This window comes from Seriola aureovittata, chromosome 6 (genome assembly GCF_021018895.1).
Source record: "Seriola aureovittata isolate HTS-2021-v1 ecotype China chromosome 6, ASM2101889v1, whole genome shotgun sequence".
NCBI classification, from domain to species: domain Eukaryota; kingdom Metazoa; phylum Chordata; class Actinopteri; order Carangiformes; family Carangidae; genus Seriola; species Seriola aureovittata.
Window position 1 is genome coordinate 6,348,233 of NC_079369.1, and position 19,707 is coordinate 6,367,939.

General features: G+C 38.5%; 1 protein-coding gene across 1 annotated transcript in view; it reads left to right on the forward strand.

The window, feature by feature from the left end:
* si:ch211-51h4.2 (uncharacterized) overlaps positions 1–19,707 on the forward strand; it is a 108,234-nt gene that overhangs the window by 41,616 nt on the left and 46,911 nt on the right. Inside the window, exons 10-12 of the mRNA XM_056379085.1 lie at positions 2,686–2,744; positions 4,262–4,326; positions 12,122–12,268. Of these exons, the coding sequence (XP_056235060.1) occupies positions 2,686–2,744; positions 4,262–4,326; positions 12,122–12,268 (271 nt within the window). The remainder of the gene's footprint in view (positions 1–2,685; positions 2,745–4,261; positions 4,327–12,121; positions 12,269–19,707) is intronic.

A 19,707-nucleotide genomic window follows, 5' to 3' on the forward strand; every position in this document is an offset into this window, starting at 1 on the left:
CATTTGATGTTTTCTTTTTATCTATGTTAATGTGTGTATTTGGCAATGACTGTGATATGGTTTACTTTTGCCATCCTTATGATCAGCTCTCTCGCCACCTACAGTTTATTAGCCCGAGTGCCAGGCAGCCGCTGCCTGGAATTAGACCTGCCAGCCAGATTTGGAAAACTAACTTGTAAAACAGTTTTCAGCCAAGTGGTCAACAAGTGCTGCTCGGTTAGAAAATAACAGAGGTTTATAAAGTTTATACATAATTCACAAACACAAGCTTTGAAGACAAAGTTAAAAAACCTGTTTAAAGTGTATCCAAAAACAGAGCTGTTTGATTCAGATTTCACTTAACATCCTGAAAATGTTTCCCTACATCTCACTGATGTTTGCTTAGGAGGGAATATCTATATGAAAAACAGACTGCAGTACCTTTCATGGATCAGATGTGTCAGATGTACACAGTATCTCTGTGTCAAGCTAAACTGAACCTGCCTATAGTATTGATTTGTAATAGAGATGAGATGTAATAGGCCATCACCATGACTGTGATGGAAATCTGTGCATTCATCATTCATCTTCTGATAGTAAGTTTGGGTGGTGATGGTGGGGGGAGATTAATTTTCATAAGAACTGCAGATCTTTTCTTGTATGACTCTGAATTGATTCACAGATTTTTTAACATAAGTAATAACATTATGTTGACAGAACAAAAAAGGTAGAGTGTGAGCAGTGCAGCATCAAGACAGAGTACAGAGCACACTCCAGAATTATGTTTAGTTCATCTTCTTGATTTAATAACATTAATCTTAGTAAGATGAAAGTGAAGTGTTTGGTTTTTTTTTCAATTGTTTTGTACCCCCAGACTTACATTTGCTTAATGGAGCTGAGAGTCCAGCCCTCTCCAGCAGTTGGTGTGCACTCTGATCAGGTGATCAAGAAAACTCAATGAGACTGTTCTCCACTGTCAGCGCAGCTATTTTTCATTTTAGTCTAGCATGTGTAGAAAAATGTTTTTTTTCCATCAAAGACATTTGTCCAGTGGTGATGGTCAGTAAATTACACTTTCATGTCATTATTCTCATATAGGCAGAAGATTGTAACATGCCTCCAAATGATTACTCCCGCACACTTCAACAGTGATTCTCTTAGCTAAACTGAGTTACAGTTATCTTTCCAATTGCAATTCAGCAGGCCAGGACCAGAATCAAATCGAGTGGTGAGATTCCCAAATATTCCCCATATCTCATACTATATTTTTCACACAATTTCCTCACAGGTTTTCCTCTCTGACTTTACCTCTTTGAGACACCCTCATGCTATGTCTGTCTTTTCTCTTTTCTCTCGTCTTTCCTTTGTGAGGTTAAACCTTCACAAAAAGGCCCTTTAAAGTATTTGCATTGAAAATGTGTATTACTAGTAACCCCCCTCCCCCTACAATTTAGAAGTTATTCTTTCCATCTGCATAAAAACACAATGAATTTTCTGTGTCTCAGTGTCTAAATTAGACAAGATAAATGGAAAATAGGTGGTTCATGCTGGGGGCGTGACACAGGGTAAGAAAATATCCAAAAAATGGGTGTTAAAGAGCACGAGTTAAGGTCAAGCCTGAACCAGTGTTCAACTCTACTTCAAAGTTTTCCAACCACACCACCAGCGAGTACTCTGACTTCCTGAAGTCACTGCAACACATCAGCTGTGGCAGGACAACGGGTTATCGCTCTGTTTCGTTAGCATTTGTGCGACAGCTCTGACTGTACTTCCTCCAGCTTTCATTACTTCTGAGGGCCATTTGAACATGCAAACTGCCAGCTATGACAGCTGCTTTGCAGTTTGTCATTGCTTGTTGTGTGGAACGGTATATAGAACAACTTTAAATCATTTTCTTAAGATTAAAAAAGGATTATGTTTACCTCAAAATTGTACTCTGGTCAGGATTTAAAAGCCTCTCAAACAACATTCTGGCTATGATGGGACTTCAGGACTACCCACTGAAACGCAGACTAATACAATCCTTTTAGTTTGGTGTGCAGTTCCTTAAAGCAGGGTGAGACAGATTTTACTGCAGCTTATATGGGCTGACATCTCTAAAGCAAAAGCTAAAAGGAGAAAGCACCAAAATATCAGAAGTAGTGGACTGCAAAAAAGCATACATGCAGTATCTGTAGATTCCCATGATGCAAGGTTTTTCTGAACATATTTTGTACCGCTGTATCTGACTTTGTCCGTTATATGTAATGTGTGGACTGGAGTTCAGTAATTTGTTGTATTTACTTCAGTAATAATAAATTAACAATAGCGTTACTTTAACTACATGAGGGCATTATGTTTTCTCTCCTGTTGCGCTTCACTTCTGATGTGATTATTTATGGCTGTTTATGCTATTTTTGGTTTGTCACATGGGATTCAGACAACTTAGTAATCGAACATTGTAATATCAATGAATTTCTGCCAGTAAGACATTCATAATGCCTGTAATTTAATGCATTCGGTTCATTTTCCAGCTATACTAGGTTACCTCTAAAGTAGTCAAGCACTATGTTATTTCCAACTGGATTGGCCACTGTGGATGAAGCAGATGACAACATTTTTTGTTTCTTTTTTTTAATAAAGTGTTGTCTCCATGCAGTAAAGAAAAAAGGGTAAAGACGACACAGCCTGTGAGATTTACCTGCTGCTCTGTTTCTGTCTCAACAGGAGGAATTGTAAACGTGATGCCTTTGCTTTTCTCACAGATCTCACACAACAGAACACAGGTAAATCTAGTCCTCCACTACATCCTGGTGGACCTGTAGACCAAATGTACTGAATTCAGAAATGGACTGTTATTCTTCAGCATTAGTAAGCTGAGAGAGAGACTGTAACATGTGGGGAGCAGTGAAAGACTGAAAGGCTGTGGTGACCTTTTAGTCGTCCGTCTCTCTCTGTACTGGTCAGCTCCTAGCATGTTTTATACTCTGTGAAATGTTGAATTAAAAATGTTCTTTGGTTTGTGTAATTAAGCAGACCATTGGTAAACAAATCCTTTTTAAAAGACATAAGATGGGAATTATTCGAAAATATCCAGTGTGGACATTAATGTAGCTGTGTGTCACCATTCCTTCCAGGCCAACCTGCTGGTTGGGTCAGTTGTTATTGGTCAGGTCAGAAGTGCTGCTGGTGAGGCCGCAGCTCTGTCCTAGGCACATAGTCCAGCTCTTTGTTGGACATGCTGTGAATAATGCACCGATGCATGTAAAAGTATTGATAGTATTAATGTAAAATAAGGGTGACAGGGTTTAGTGTTGTACAGTCATTCCCAAAAGGAGTGAAAGACAGGAACAAAGTGTCAGTATGTTGACAAATAGGCAGCAGTTATGTCTTCAATATTCATAAAAGACAAAAATGTAGGCAAGAGCTGTTCTATACAGTAAGACTTTGAGATAAACAGCTGGTGGCACCGATTCTTCCCAGTAAACTATTGCAGAAGAGGGCGCATACGATGTAATTAAAAGAGATCCAGTCACAGATCAAACTATGGAAAACCACGTGGAAAACATGATGACGGTGGCATTTGTGTTTATTTTATTATATTAATCTCTGAAACCCAGTTTCTCTACACAGATCCGGTGGTAAAAGCTTGTTTTATACCTGCTGCATCTGCACCATGTCAGCATGGACACAGTTTGTCCATGCTGACTGCCACAACTGCAACTGTTAGCTCTATGCGTGGGATAGTATGTTTTTCTCACCCACTGTTACTGACTACAAGCCTGCGTTTCTGCTGCTGTAATTTTTCAATGTCATTGTCAGAATAACAAACCCTCCTTCGTAGAAATAACCATCTACATCCGACTTGGCCTATGCAACAAAAAATGTATCATCATCCCTGACATGCTTTGTATTTTTGGAGGTCACTGTCTCCAAAGTGTCTTTGAAGAAGGATGTTTTGCATTGTACACAGATATTTTGCATAAAACATACAGAGACAGTTAGGCCCACAAGAGGGTAGAGGATCAAACCTTGTAAGTGTGTCACTGTGGCTGACAAGTCTTAAAGACTTCTCTTCAACGTTGTATACAAATGACATGATGCAAATGAAGGAGGGCAGCGAGAAGTTGCAGTTCATCTACTGCTGAAACTGGCACATAATGTAATATTATTGCTTATTGATTTCCACTGATATTCAATTCGGATGACAGGATCTTACTATGTTATCCTTTTACAAAATTCAGTTGTAAGTCTCTCTGAGAAGGATGTTGGTCACCGTGTTCTGTATTTCCTTTATGTTCAGATCCTGTGGTTTCGAAGAGCAATTCTTGGAGGTCTGACAACCTGCACTGTGCTCAACATCCTCTGGTAAGAATATTACTCTCTTCTGCTCCTGCTTTTTAATCAAGAACCTAAGGGAAATAAATAGTTGTCACCTGACACAACTTTTCAGGTTTCATTATCCTTTAAAGTAATACTCTTATTCAGCCATGTTCTAACTTCACTGACTGCACTGTCCTAAATGAAAAAAGCATATCTTGACAAATAACATATAGGCCACACCGCCCATCTGAAAAACAAAGAAAATGTTATTTTTATATTAAATACTATTCAAGAGCTTCTGTGGATCTACTCCTGTACCATGGCAGAAACCTTTTTCCCTAGGAGAGCATCTGGTGTATTGCCTCCCAGGGGAGAGCACCACAGGACACTGGGCTATTCTCGAGAAAGACTGCTACAACCTCTCCATGGGCTCAGGGTCAGAGATTATGGAGGCAGGAAAATGGGTGGTTCGGTGGAGGGTTTAAGCTTCTGTATGTTTCATAAGGAGGTCACAACTGTTTCATTTGTTGACATCCTTGCACATTAAAGATTTTAAAAAATATTATTTTATTTTAAAAAGCTTTTATTGGCTAATTCTATGAGGAATAAGAGTACTAGGGCGTGAAATGGAATATATATAGGGTTGTGTGTAACTTCTATAGGAGTTAATAGCAGAGATAACAGTATACTGTTTTGTGGATGGTGGATCTAAACACTCTGTGGCTGGGATGAAGGCTGAAGTGTTGTGTTCAAGAAATACCTTTTAAGCCAAATGTGGTAATTTAGGGTATGGAGACTGGAGTCAGTCTGCACTTAATTTAAACCTTACTCTCCTCAGTAAATATGGCCATATGAACACGGCAGCTGTATCTCCACTGATGTCGGCTTTCACACTAAGACTGACTCTGTTGTGTATTTTGTGAATGTTTGTGTGCATGTTCTTTAGTCACTTCATTTACATCAGGTGAACTGGATGCATCTGGTATTTCAGTGAAAAACAAAATAATCACACACATGAAACACACGTCTCTCCACTAAACACACACACACACACACACACACACACACTCTTAGAGTTACAGCAGCCTACATCATAACAAAAACAAAACATTTCAGAATGTTAGAAGAAAATATACACCTTCATTTGTGGATATTTGCCCGTGTGTTTGTTGCAGCTTGTGAGAAAGAAAGCGAGTTTCATGAGAGAGAAAAATAAACAAATGGAGAGACAAAACTTTAAAAAGCCCTTCCACCAATTTTACATGTCTATGTCCATTATCTAGTGGTGGAGTTCCATTCAGCCATGAAAACTGTTGTATAATGTCTTTTATAGCTTTGTCAAGTCTGAGAGAATTACTCAAGTAAAAACAGCTCGGTTTTAATGGAGAGCCTGCATTATAAAATCTGCGTGTGGAGTTTAAAAGACATCACCATTGTAGGCAAAGTCTCATATACTGTCTAGTTGAATTATGGGAGGTGTAGGATACAGTGTTGTTGAAGCCTCTAATAATTTTTTTTGATTTTTACCAATTCTTTTTTTAATGCCCCAAACCTAAGTACAATACTAAATAAATCCCAAATTAATCAGCACAATAATCACTAATCACGGTCACTTGCTTGTTGTCATAGAAACGTAGGTGTGCACTCCTATATATAGCAGCCCTGTATAGACTTTTTAGAGAAAAACATTTGAAATACTTTCATCAATTTGACATTTTGACAATAGAACGCTGTTGGAAAATCATTTGAGGAATCCCAGGGAGGTGAGTGCTTAGAGGAGCTATTTGTAAGTTTTGCTATTGCTGCAAAGCCAGTGTTAGCATTAACAGCTGTTTACTTACCAGTCTAGAAGAAACGTTGCGACTTCAGCATCAAACCTCATCCGTCAACAGCTGTCTCCAGCCGTGGAAAGCAACACCAATGTTTACTCGTCTCTATCACATCTGTTCGTCTACTGAAGTTAGCACGCTAACCAGCTAGCCGTCTCGTTTCGTAGCCCAAGCAAGACTGATGCCACACTAAAGCTTGTCCAGTGTACCACAACCCCACAACACAAATAGCTTCCATGTGGACCAACACTGCAATTTTAATCCAAATACTACAGGTATGTAGGTTGCAATATCAAAATTCATGCCATGCCACTCTGTCAATCTTTTCACCAACTCAATTTTTTTAAATAATAGAAAGAATTTGGATTTAAAAAAAAAAAAAAAGAAGTGAAAACTTAAAATGATCCGACAAGCACATTTTAAACTCAAGAAAATGCTCTGTTGCACTGCTGCCTGAGCGGCACACCCATGACAAATTTCACTGAGCTATACCCAGTTGGTTGTATCTGACCTTTAGTGTACTTTACTGATCAGCTTCTGGCAAAACAACTTACAGCAGCTCCACACAATAAGTCTCTCTCCTCTGGGATACTTCTCTGAGATTTATGAGCTTCAGGCTGCATTTTTTTTTTGTTTTGTGTCCAACCTACACACCAGATTTTGAAAGCAGTGTTGCGTAGCAAAGCAATGTGCTATAATGGCAGTTTTTTTCACAGGGCAGCTCCATTTATCGATTCATGATAACATTTCAGAGTTATGTCCATGCGCTGAAAACAGCCTTCACTTTCTCCCATCACCTTTGTTCAATGCTGGAAAAACACTAACTATGTTTTTATTTGTAGTTCTGTAAATGCATGGTTAGAGAGCTACATCTTATGAGCCTTCAACCAAGTGTTTTATTTAACATGGGCTCTGTTCTTTAACAGATCTCAACATGTTTGTTTTTTCTTCCTTGTGCATTGCATCCACTTTCACTGAACTCCTCCTCCAACTTCAACCTTTTGATTCCACAGATCCCTTAAGAGTTATGTTCGACACGCATGTGAAAACTGCTGTAGATACTTTTGATTTATATTCCACTGCAACACTAGGCAGATGTATCAGACATGATCAGGCCATAATGAGTCTCATACGAGAGCATACGAACAGATTTGGTTCTTAAGTGGCACATACAAGTGATTTAAGGGAATCTGTCGATCTCACCAGTTTTCTTATACTTGGATATTTACTTACTACTTGGAGTGGTACAGACCTTTCATATGAGTCATGAACATATACACTGCCCCTCTATACAGGGGGAAAACACGTGACTGAGTTCATAATTATAATGGCATCTGAATTTTGAGTTAATAATGACACTAAAATTGCTGTAATTAAAAATATATATAACAGCATTAATGCAAAATTAATAGGGATGCCAGTATCACCTTTCTTTTGCTGCCGATACCAATACCGATCATCTGTGAGTGAAAACGGCTGATCCCCAGCTGAAAAACTGAATGTTTATGCAATGCGCTTGAATTGAAATTATTTGTTCTTCAAAGTACTTGAAGTGTGGCACAGTTTGTTACCATAAGTTGACTGCAATCATGATGGCTACACTGCACATATATACAAATCCCCTCCCTCCCCTCACTCACCTCACCTCCCTCTCTCTCTTATCACACTACTTCTTTTTGGAGTCCTGTTCATACTTGACATCCTGGTAAGCAGTTTCCTCTGCCTCCATTTTTCAGACCATAATTTTGATTGATAATTATCGTTGGGGACATAATTCTGTTGAGCCACCCAGCAGAGTGAAAGACTAGTAGAATAAAATAGAAATGGTCTGTTGTTGGGTGCATTCGAGCGTAGCCACAACAAATGAATGGATAAATCTCTCAGAGCTGCACTCTGCTCTGCCGATTCAAAGAGACCAACTGCCAGTGCCGCAGAGAGGGGGGAGAATTTACCTGTCCGTGAATTCCTTTCTCTCTCCTGCAGCCTAACTTTATGGCCTTTGATTTCAAACAAAGAACTTGTGATTTATTCTCTGTTTCTCACTCTCTCTGTTTTTGTTTTGAGAAAACCTTCAAAGACTAGCTGTACCCCTAAAGGATTATCAGGTTGATTTCCACCAGACCTAAACACCTTGACAACCCAAAGAGGGGCTTGGTTGGGACTGTTGATCAGCCATGATTGTCTCTTATAATGCACATATATGAGCTGCTAATGATAGCACATTTAACATATATTGTTATAGTGTGTTACAGTCCACCCATTGTGAACATCTTCAAATCAGATACCTTCAAGTATTAAAATCTGCCATTATGTATATGATGCATTGTGAATCTAGATGAGCTTTAAAATCCATTCTTAACAAACAATTAAATCTCACCATAAGGTCCATTTAGTAGCTGCTCTGGACTTCTTAATTGTATCAAAGGTCGTCCTTAGCAGATGGAACTAGCCCCATTTCTATGGAAATGTATTCGTCCATATTTCCATTTTTCTGAGCACCTAGGAAGATGTAAATGCATAAATATGACATGAATGTAGATTAGATTGTAATCTGCATGAGAAATAAAGAAAAAGGGAAAAAATGGTGCGTATAGTGATCATGTCTGTGTGGGTCAAACTGATCACTATAAGCACCATTTTTTTTCCCAGTTTCCATTGTAAAGTATGTGTTTATATTCAAGATTTAGATCAGCAATATCAGTAATAACCCATCATACTGAACAGCTCATCATTTCATTTGTGAAATTGCCAGTCGATGTAAACACAAACTGATCAAAGACTCAACAGGTGTTGAAGATGTGTTTTCAGATTGACACTGCATTAAAAGGCAACCATTGAAAATGGTTGATACGGGCTAAGGGGAAAATTACAGTAATCTGACAGTATAAGTGTTGCCTTACTTGCATAGAAATGGCTTATTTGCATGTGGAATGGTGAAGCAATTATCAGCGGTAAATTTGGCACCTTTGCAGATTGATGTATATCATAATGGTGAAGGTTGTTGTGCACGTCAGAGAAAGTAAATAGACATTAAAATGGAAAAACTTGCAGTATAACATTTCAAATAAATGATTTAGACACATTTATACAGCAGAAGATGATCTTGTAAAATTACTATTGAGGATTCCATGCACTCCTTCCATGAAGACAGGCACTCTGCTGTATACATCAAACTGATGTTATGGTAATCACTTGTAGAAGATGCTTGCTTGTTAATAAACATGTTTTCTCACTTCATTATTTAATGCAAATTTAACAAATTCATTTGGGAATTATTTCAGCAAGAAAATGGTGTTTTCACAAAGTAAACTTCAGGTTGTTTCAAAAAGATTTTTGTTCATACTGCAGGTTTTTTGTTTGTTTTTTTCTGTCTTATGATAATTGCTTACTGAAGGTCATAGCCAAGTACATAATGATAAAAACATTGTATTACTCAGGCACAAAGATATTTCCTGCACCAAGTTATTTACGTAGTAACTGATATTGAAACTTATAACCATTAAAAATTAAGGGTTGAAGATAACTTACATTAGATGGACCAAAACACAGTGTACCCAGTATAGAAGCGATGCACTAAATGTACACAGTCAGAGGTATTTTTTCTGAAGAAGCTTTGCTCTTGAAATTCTTCCCTAAAGAATCCAGCACTAAGGGATTCAGCAGGGAGTACAGTAAACCTTGAGGGCTACACAGTACAGAACCCAGCAGACACGCAGCACTGAGTGAGGGGGTATACATAATACACAAAGAAATGGATGCCAAAGTCAAGCATGAGGACTATCATGAGCAAAGGAAAACTAGAACAGGAGGGGGCTGTGGTGTTGGAGGGAGTAAAATTATCAACACATACGGTAACCCTGGTGCCCAGCAGTTGGGTGAAAACTGTTTTACTATCTGCAGCAGGTTTGGGTTTAGAATGAAATCATCATCAAGAATGAGACTGTGAGTTTTCAAAGAGCACCTCATTTTCTTGATTGAGCGTATTTTATGATTCAGTGACCTGTCAAAACTAAAGCAATGAATAATTTCAGTTTAGAGTGGATTGGTCTTGCTGATAAATGTGTAATTAATTCACGATGGCGTCCTTGGGAGGTTTTAAAAGTACTACGTCTCTGTTTCCATGTCAGCCTTGTGACAATCTCTTCTCAAAAAGGAAAAACCAGTCTTGGAAGACTGCCATAACGTTATGCAGTCGCTTGAAATGTCTCAAAGGGGTTCTCCGGTAAAACTGAAATCTGCCTAGGACCACCAAACTCCTGCTTACATTGTTGAAGCTCCTGACTTCATCACAGGAAGTGAGCATCCTGTAACAGAAAACTCAAATAAAATCATTTGATTAACAGCTGTGGTCAATTAGCAGCTAACACTAACTATTAGGCATGACTAGAGGTTTGACTGGTACGGTATGTTTTATCATGCTTTAGCATCGACAGATCAGGAGTAAGACCCAACAAATTCATAAAATTGAACAAATGACCACTGAACTATTTATATATGTATTTGTTCTGTTTCGGCACCATTTGGCTCATTACCGCCACCTACAGTATACAATCATTTGATATAGTGGGTCTGAAAAAAATCACTGTGATTGGCTGCTCCAGCAGAACACATATTGCAGTGATTTGTTGTTGCACGCACTGCTTCTTCCTTCGCTTAAAAATCACAAATTTTACATTGGATGAATCCAATGAGATCATGAAACTTTTTGAGTTGTTGAATTGGCAGCCTTGTGTTAATCTGCTGTTGACTAGCTAACATGTTAGCTAACTATTGCCTGTTTACACATTTAGAAAACACAGACCAATGGCAGTGTTCATTTGGAGTTTTGTTTCTGTCCACCTCCCTTTTTAGCTACTAAGCGCTCTACTATGTTCACCCGCTAGTCACTAACTTTTTTGTTTGCTGTTTGGTGCTGGGCTCCTTGTATGTTTCACCACTGCTGAGTGGTGAGAATGAATCACAAAAGTAAAGCTGTGTGCCATAAAAGCAAAACAGTGAGCTGAAAAATGTGACAATACTTTGAAAGGCTGAGGAGAACTGCAGAGTTAGGCGATAATTCTCTGTGGCTTGTTCACATTACACATTCATTTGATCCATTGTTCATATAAAAATGTTGATTATTGCAGCCTGGTGCCAGTGGTGACTAAGCAAGAGTGTGTGTCTTACTTTAGATTAGAGGCTGTGGTGTATCTTTGTGACTAATGGCCCTGTCTTGCAACATCCTCCTGGAAGAATATGAAGCTTGTTTTTGGCCCTTTGGTAACTAATATCAACTGTTTAACATACATCTACATACTGTTTTAATCCCCATCTTTTTCACATCATGAAATGTATTTAATCCTGACCCCTCCACTCAAGAAAAGTTAGATGCATGCAAGTACATATCTTGGAAATTGTGCAATTACTTGTGGTGTTGTCTTTTGGATCATGATACTTTATCTTCATGTTGGCACAGAACAGCCATTAATGCTATAGCCATTTGTCCTTGACGGTCATAAAACACAGAGCCCTATACACTGTGATTGGATCAGACAGTAGCTATTTGAAACATGCTCTATCAAATAATGCATAGAATAGCATACCGAAATAAGAAAGTTGCTATCAGGCCTGTAGGCAGCTATTTGTTCAATTTAAGAGCTCCTTGTACGCTTAGCTGTATACCTCTTTATATCTGTGGGAAAACTGTATCATATTGATTCAGAAACAAAATGTTGAATACACAGCACATACATTACATCACTGGGGCTCACAAGTTTGAATTGTTTTAAAAAGTACTTGGTTTTTAATAGTCAGGTTTTAAAGTGTTGAAAGTTTGATCAGCATATGTCACGACCTATTTGAGTCACTAAATGTATAGGCTATATCCTGATTTGGAAGGGATTCATTTGTTTTAAAAATTAGATTCCATAACAGGAATGGAGGTATATGTTTGCTGATAAATGAGCTGCGTTTATTCACATCGTGGTACTTGTCATTTAGTAAATTTCTCTGGGTGTGTTTGTGTGTTTCAGGTGCTGGGCAGTGCTGGAAATTGTTCCCCAGACATCGTTACCAGAGAGGTGGATGGCAGTTGAGACAACTCAGCGTGACTCCAGCAGCCCAGCTGTTCCTCATTCCTCCACCCCCTCTCTGCTGTACTCCAACATCTCACTAGAGGAGTGAGTCTTCCTCTCCTGCTTTGTGTCTTTCATCATAACCATCAGTCGTTTAACCACAAGCCTACCTCTGCAGCCTGTAATTTATTGCTGCCAAACATATTGTTAGACATTAAGACAAGGCATTTACATCTACAGTCGTATTCTTTACTCCGGCCTGCAGTGGACATTTGTCATTAGATAAGAATCTTTGCTGTAACACATACTTTGATTGAGTATTTAATCAGTTCCAATAGGAATTGGTAGGATTGTCTTTCTGGAAGACATGCATATGCATTTGAGAATTAATTTGAGGCATATTCACATTATTTTCAGAAAACTTCTTATGCAGGCACCTCTCCGCATGTAGTGTGTTGCTATGGCACAGCGTAGAGCAGCAATACATTAAAACTTCAAATTTTAGCATTGTAGCTACTATATGGTGGCACAGTTAAAGGCGCTATTTGTAAGTATTGCTATTGCTACGTAGCCAGCATTAGCATTAACAGCTGTTTATTACCAATTTAGAGACGTTGCAAGTTCAGCATCAAACTTCTCTCACCAAGAGCTGAGAGACAAGAAACCAAGTTTGGTGGAAGAGAAGACTTACAAATACCCCCTTTAAGTACAGCAGGATGCAGTGATAAATACTGCACAAAACTATGCAGTGGTTGTTTTTCCACTGTAATGTGAATAACTATTTTTGCCCTCATTGCCTACTTATTTAAGTTTTCACTTTATGAACTACACCACTGTTATTTTAATTAAGGGCCCAGACATTGAATACTGACGTTCAAAGGACGTTGCTATTACCTGATCAAATGAACCAAAATAAAACAGTTAATGCTCCAGAGGTCACATACAACCACTGTGTGGTTGATGGGCATAAGGCCTTACATGATCTTGGGACTAAGCCAAACCACTGATATTGGGTTGTCCAGAACAAAGCTGTAAGGCAAAAGGATATTTTTCTCAATAGAAAATCCTGTGCTTCTGATGAAATGCCACTCAAAGTCGACCCATCGGTCATCAGAAATGTTTATGATTTAGGTCAAAAGTTCAGTCATACAGCAATTGACAGAGATTGTCAACTTAAGGTCTACTTACGTGCTCGTTGTGGAGCTTTCAAACATATCACACAATCTTCATTAGCAGATGCTTTATCCTGAAAACAGCAGTGGACAAAACATTTGAAAACTCAGTTTCCACTGACTCATTTGTTTGTTTTGGAGTTTAAATTGTTAAAGGGATTAAAGGCAGATTCAATGAAAGGTGGTGCAGAGGATAGTGATGAACCATAGCCTATCAAAGCTACTATTCCAAATGATCCTCCATTATCTAAGTAAAATGACATATTATCAAATAACATCCAGTGATATCAGGCCAGTCCTTAAATAATTTGGCAGGCATGGAGCTATATTCTGTGCCATTACATCATCCACACTCACTCTTAGACCATAAAAACAGCAGCAGATTTCAATTTCTGATGTAAAGTTAGCTTTTTGTCATCAGAATCGTACAGTATGCTATTACACAGTAGCCCAAAGGTGACAGCAATGATACATCAGCAGGGAAGTGTGTGAATGTGCACAATTAGCAGCTCTTGTACTGAATATGTAATTGTTTCAAAGCATCCTTGAATTGTAATAGCTCCCTGGCTCAGGCCGTCCCTTCCCATTAATTCTTCCTTCATTCCACTGATTTGCAGAACAACCGTTTTTCATTCTGATTGCTTGGCATGAATTTTTATTTCTGTTATTCCCCCCACCCCCCACCCCCACCCATCACTGTTCATTGTTCATCTCTTTAAAAAGCAGAGCCTCTGTGACCCACATGGCTAATACAACCTCTGTGACAGGTACTCTGCTCTCTCTGCCGGTCAGAGCTGTGGCTTCCATAGAACAACATTGCCCCCTAGTGGAAAATTCATATTTTTATATATATTTATCTGGTGAGGAGCACATGGTTGTTATACTGCCTCAAATCCCAATCCTCCAACCTTGTTCCCCTCATCTTTTGAGTTTTTATGTTTTTTTAAAGCCATGTTAGGATGAAGGGGGTAATAACAAAAATGAAAGTGAGGACAGGGGATTTTTCCGTCTCTCCATCAGCCTCATGTCTTCTGTCAGTGGGATCAGGAACAGCAATTTGCTTTTAGACATCCTGCAGTTTTCTAAACACTTGGGATTCTTGGGGAGCATCACTGCTCAGGTAAAGGTGATTGGGGAGATGGCCAAAATTGCATGAAAAATATAACTGGATGATTTTGTCCACCTTGTTGCTGAGTCCAAGTATAGATAGGCTGTGTAGGGTTGTGGTCAACACTGCATTAGTCCAGTCCAGTGCTCTCATTTATCAAATCATGAATATAACAAGGTCTAAATATGTGCACAGAAGCTGTTGGTAACATCCTACTACATGTTATGAACAATGAGAAATCTCACCTGTTCTACATCCATTTGCTTGTGCACGTACAGGCTCATTTACATACAGAAGCACCCCCAGAATGCCTTATAAGGTCAACACATCCCTTTGAAAGCCTCCGGTGGCCCTGCTGTGGGAGGATGAAAAGCATCACAGACAGTGCAGTTAAGATGCTGTAGTGCTCCAGGAGAAGGAGTGAGAAAAAAGCTTCCCATCATGCATCTAGACAGGACACAAGTCTGTTCATGTTCATTGTTACTGATGTCATTGTAATTACACTGTGACCACATTTTCACGATTTACACACTTCATTTGTTGTGATACAATCTGCTCTTATGAGCATACGCAGTTACACCGTGACTGATGTGCTGAGCACAATTGTCAAAAGGCTTAATTGAAACTGCTGCCTACTACACCTGATTATGCCCAAGGCTGCCACTGTACTAATGAAATCCAGCTAAACCGTACTGTCTTATTGGACACTTTCACAAGTGGCTTGTCCAACAATTAATAAAGACACAGCATGGAGACCAATCAAAAATGATTCATATTATGCAAAAGATTACAAATCTCTTTTAAATAGCTTTTTAATTGTTGAGTGTTTACAGCATTATAGGATACACAGCTGGCTATGTCAAAATTAATGAAATGTTTCTAATTGCATTATTATTATTCTTATTAACTATTGATTAGATAGATAATTAAATTTCATTAATTGATCCTTCATGAGTTAGTGAAGCTAAGTCCAAACCAACACCAAAGCCAAAGCACTGTCAAAGAGGAAGTTGAATAGGATAACTTCTCTGACATCTTTGTAGTCCTACTGATATAATAATGATAATACAAAAGGGTTAGGATCAAATTGTGCTTTTTGTTTTGATAAAAACGTGTCAAAGACAACATCTAGAGGATCATTTTGGTTGATATTTTGTTTGTTTAATTTACAAATAAGAATAAGAGAAGTGGCATTTGCAAATGTTGGTAGTCTGTCTTAACTTAATTTCATCTCCTTTGATGGGCCTGAACATTTCCTTGCAGCCAGTCTTGCTTTTGGAGTTTTTATCTTACTCTGAGCAGTGAGAGGGGGATTTTAATTTTGTCTCTTTAAGTAGTCTGTGTCAAAAAGCTGTGCAAAATTTAAATGAAGTCAAATTCAATGACAAAAAAAGCAAAAGCTGCAAACAGAAATAAACTTGCACAATCCATTTCTTCTCTCATTTGGAAATATAATTGATGTCAAACACTTAATATTGCCTGGAATGGTCTTCATTCTGCTCAAAGTCACGCATCGTTTGTTTCAGTCATGCGAGAGATGTCACTGAATCTAGTATGATGAGTGGATCAAGGCTGAGGCGGATAAAGGAAATACTTCACTCACTTACACACACACACACACACACACAGGAAACTTGCTGCAATAAGTCATCTCACTTTTATGAATACCTGAAAGTACAAAACCAAAGAGAGTGAAAGGTTTCATATATTATGATCAATCATCAATATTATGACGATACTTTCTGGGAGTGGAAGGAATACTGGTAATAAAATACTGTTAATAATGACCGTACAATTTAGAACAGCAATAATCAAGATTATAGTTTTTGCCATAATAATACAGCCACAGTGTTAGTTGTTACTTTCATTTTATTTCTTCTGCCTCCAGTCTTTCTCCTTTTTATGCTCATTTTTATTCAGAGCTTCCAACATGCTTAAGTGACAGAAAAAGAAATAAAGTGAAAAATCAAAAATATCACTTTTAATGTGCATGTTTCCTCTGCCAAAGGGCTTTGGTATCCAGTCCCGTTCTCCCTCACCTTTTGCAGAAAAATAGGTTGTCATTCCGTCTCTCTCATAAACTGAAGGACCTGGAGAAAAATACATCAAATCAGAATTTAAAATAAGAGTGCTTTTGACAGCAGAGTACACATGGCATCTCTCATAGTTTCAGCGCCAAGGTTAGACTATGAAAGCACACGGCACTGTCCTGTGAGTGTGTCCACTCCTGTGAAAGCTGTAACCTTATCCTTGTTCATCAGAATGGACGAGGGGAAGCCATCCATGCTTTCATTCAGGGCACTCAGGTGAATACAGGTGTCAGATGTGCCAGCTTGGGACTTTGCACAGTCTGAGAGACATGCAGCAAAAAGCTCTTCTCAGAGGTCAAACAGTGAGTCAGCACCTTGCCTCAGGACAGCTAGCTGTCATCAGCGCATAGCAACAGGTGGAAGACTTAGCAGCCCATATTGCCATGAATATTTCTATATAGAGCTGAAGTTAATTGCTTATGCTACTTCATGCTGATCATCAGACCACTGGCAACTGAAATTAGGGAGTCAGAAATCTGTCAAGCGTTGGATTTCTCCACATAAGTGCTGTATTTTTATAGCCACAAATAATAGAACAAAGGTGTAACGTCAGCTGCTAAGATTAGCAAGACTATTTAACTTGCTATCTACAGTGCTAAGCTACCGAGACTTCAGCCAAGAGTTAGCATACAATTAGCTGAACATATTTTTCTTGAGTCACAGGTTAACCTCCTAGGACCTGGCGTCCACATATGTGGACCTCACATTTTTGGTTCTCTAGACCACAATACTAACTTTTTCTCAACAAGGGCCTGGTGACCACATATGAGCCATGTTCAGAAATTGAAATGAACAGTTTACAACAGTAACAATGCAAAATGTTCAGAATGTTTTTTACTTTGTTACAGACATACGTCTTTCTGCAACTGTTAGCAGTACTTCAAATGAGCCATATTGCTCAAAGGGGCACAATTGTTCTTTCTCATTTTGTTTTTGCACTCAGGAAAATGCTGCTGTGTTCTGGCACCAAATAAATAGTTTTGCACATCATTAATCAATTGTCTCTTTATTGGTTTCTATCGAAATTTAAAACTAATGTCCTCATATGTGGACATCATTTTTCTCAGAAACTACATCATGTAAAAAGATAATTCTTTGTTGTTACACTCATCAGGTCCCAATCAGCCTAAATAGCAAAGAGAAATTAAAAATGCACACCATGCAAGAGTTCGGGTCTTAGGAGGTTAAGTTAGAAAAATCCCTGTTCAGGACTGACATCCACAGCAACATGGAAGCCAATGTAACTCCAGTCCCACATGCTATATTAGAGTTAACAGATCTGTGCTCCTCTTAACTGGTTTAAAGGGGATTTGTCTATGATGGCTTTGTTACTCATCAGTTTGTCCTCATCTCCTCAAATCCTTTTCTTATGCAATAGTTTGACAAATACTAACAATAAAGCATATGTGGCCTTTATATTGCTTGTCCAAGTAAAACATCTTTACTTCTTTACCTGCCCTAAATGGCAAGTGAAATTTTTATTTTTGCCTTTTTTATTTCTTTAGCCAGGACAATTATTCTAAGTTTTAAGCCCTAAGATGCAACTGATTTTTGTGTGTGTGTGTGTGTGTGTGTGTGTGTGTGTGTGTGTCATCATCTACTGGTGAGGATGCTGTGAGCTTTACCCTTGGATCTTTTCTGCACCATAAGAAGGCCCTTTACAGTTTTCTTGTTCTCCTATGAGTCTGCTGGAGCGGGCGTTTTTAATGAATCCATTTAATGTTAGTTAGCTAGCTACAGTTAATAAAATCTATCAGCAACAGTTTCAAAAAGTACACTGAATTTTCAAGTATTATATCTGCCTCCATGACTATTGTAAATGTGCAAGTTGCAAATGTGTTACACTGGAAAGCTCAACAGTATTTAAAGGCGTAGCGAAGGGTCAATTGCTGACTAACATTTCCTTAAACTGAGGATTGTTGTTCTCAGTGGCAGCAGCCTCAGTGGAGAAAAGACGTGGTAAAATGTAGACAGAGGAATCTCCCTAACCAGTGTGATAATCCCACTCTCCTTCTTGTCATCACAGCTGCTCATCACATAAACCCACACAACTGGTCCCCTGAAAACTCTGCAATTATGACGTTATTTATACAGTCTGCTGATAGCTGCCCTCTTCATCCTGTTTGTCAGGCAGTTCTCAGCAGTTTCACACCCAGTTGGTCTATCACAGAAGGCAGTGCTTTGGCATGTGCATGATATCATCACGTTGGAGCACAAACACACACACACACATCTCACATCTGTTGCTTTTCCATTTGTATCTGAAAATGGAACATTTGCCGATATTCCTGAAGCTTTTTTTTTTTTTTTTCCTTTTCACAGCGTTTGCTCAAAGCCGGCGACAAAAGCTGTTTCCTGACTGTATGAGGCTTATTAGCTTTGGTGATTTGAAACACCATAAATGATGCATGCAGTGTTGTGTCTTTGCTGTTGCTTGTCCTCTTAATTAGTTTTGTCTCCCTGATCCCCCTGCTGTGACTCAGCATGTCACAGCCCATGCAGACTATAAAACCCACTGGCTGAGCAGCCGCTGCGGTACGGCAGCTGAAGAGGAAGAGAGTGAAAGAGAAGGAAAGGAATTAAAGACTGAGGCAGATGTGAGATATTGCTGGGATGTTGTTAATTCAGATCCCATTAGATGCTTCATGAAGCAATACCTAACATTATGCTTTGTGGAAAAAATACAATAACAGTCGCTGTCACACCCGTACACACATACTCACTCAATGTCTTAGAGAGTTTAGTAGATTAACACTAGTAGGAATAATTCTCTGAGGATTTTCTGAAACTTTTTGCAAAAAATAAACCTATTGTTGATTCCTTCTCTGTGGGTCTAGTTTCTTACCTGTAAACAACAGTATTTTTAATATTATCTGGCAAAGGGATGCTCAGTAATAAAAACATGGAATAATTTTATACTTCATAACTCTAACATTTCATTATCTTACAACCCTCCTGTTCAGTTAATGTGCTATTCAACGCATTATATTGAACCCCTGGCTTTTTACAGAAGGTGAGAGAAGCTGTGGATACAATTATTATTTTAATCCTTTCATCTCATGATCGGTGGTTAATAGTCTTTTTATCCGAGGATAACAAATTCAATTACGTGATAATATATTAATTATCTTGTTATCTAAAGGAATAATCGTAATATTCCTATGGTACTAAGTA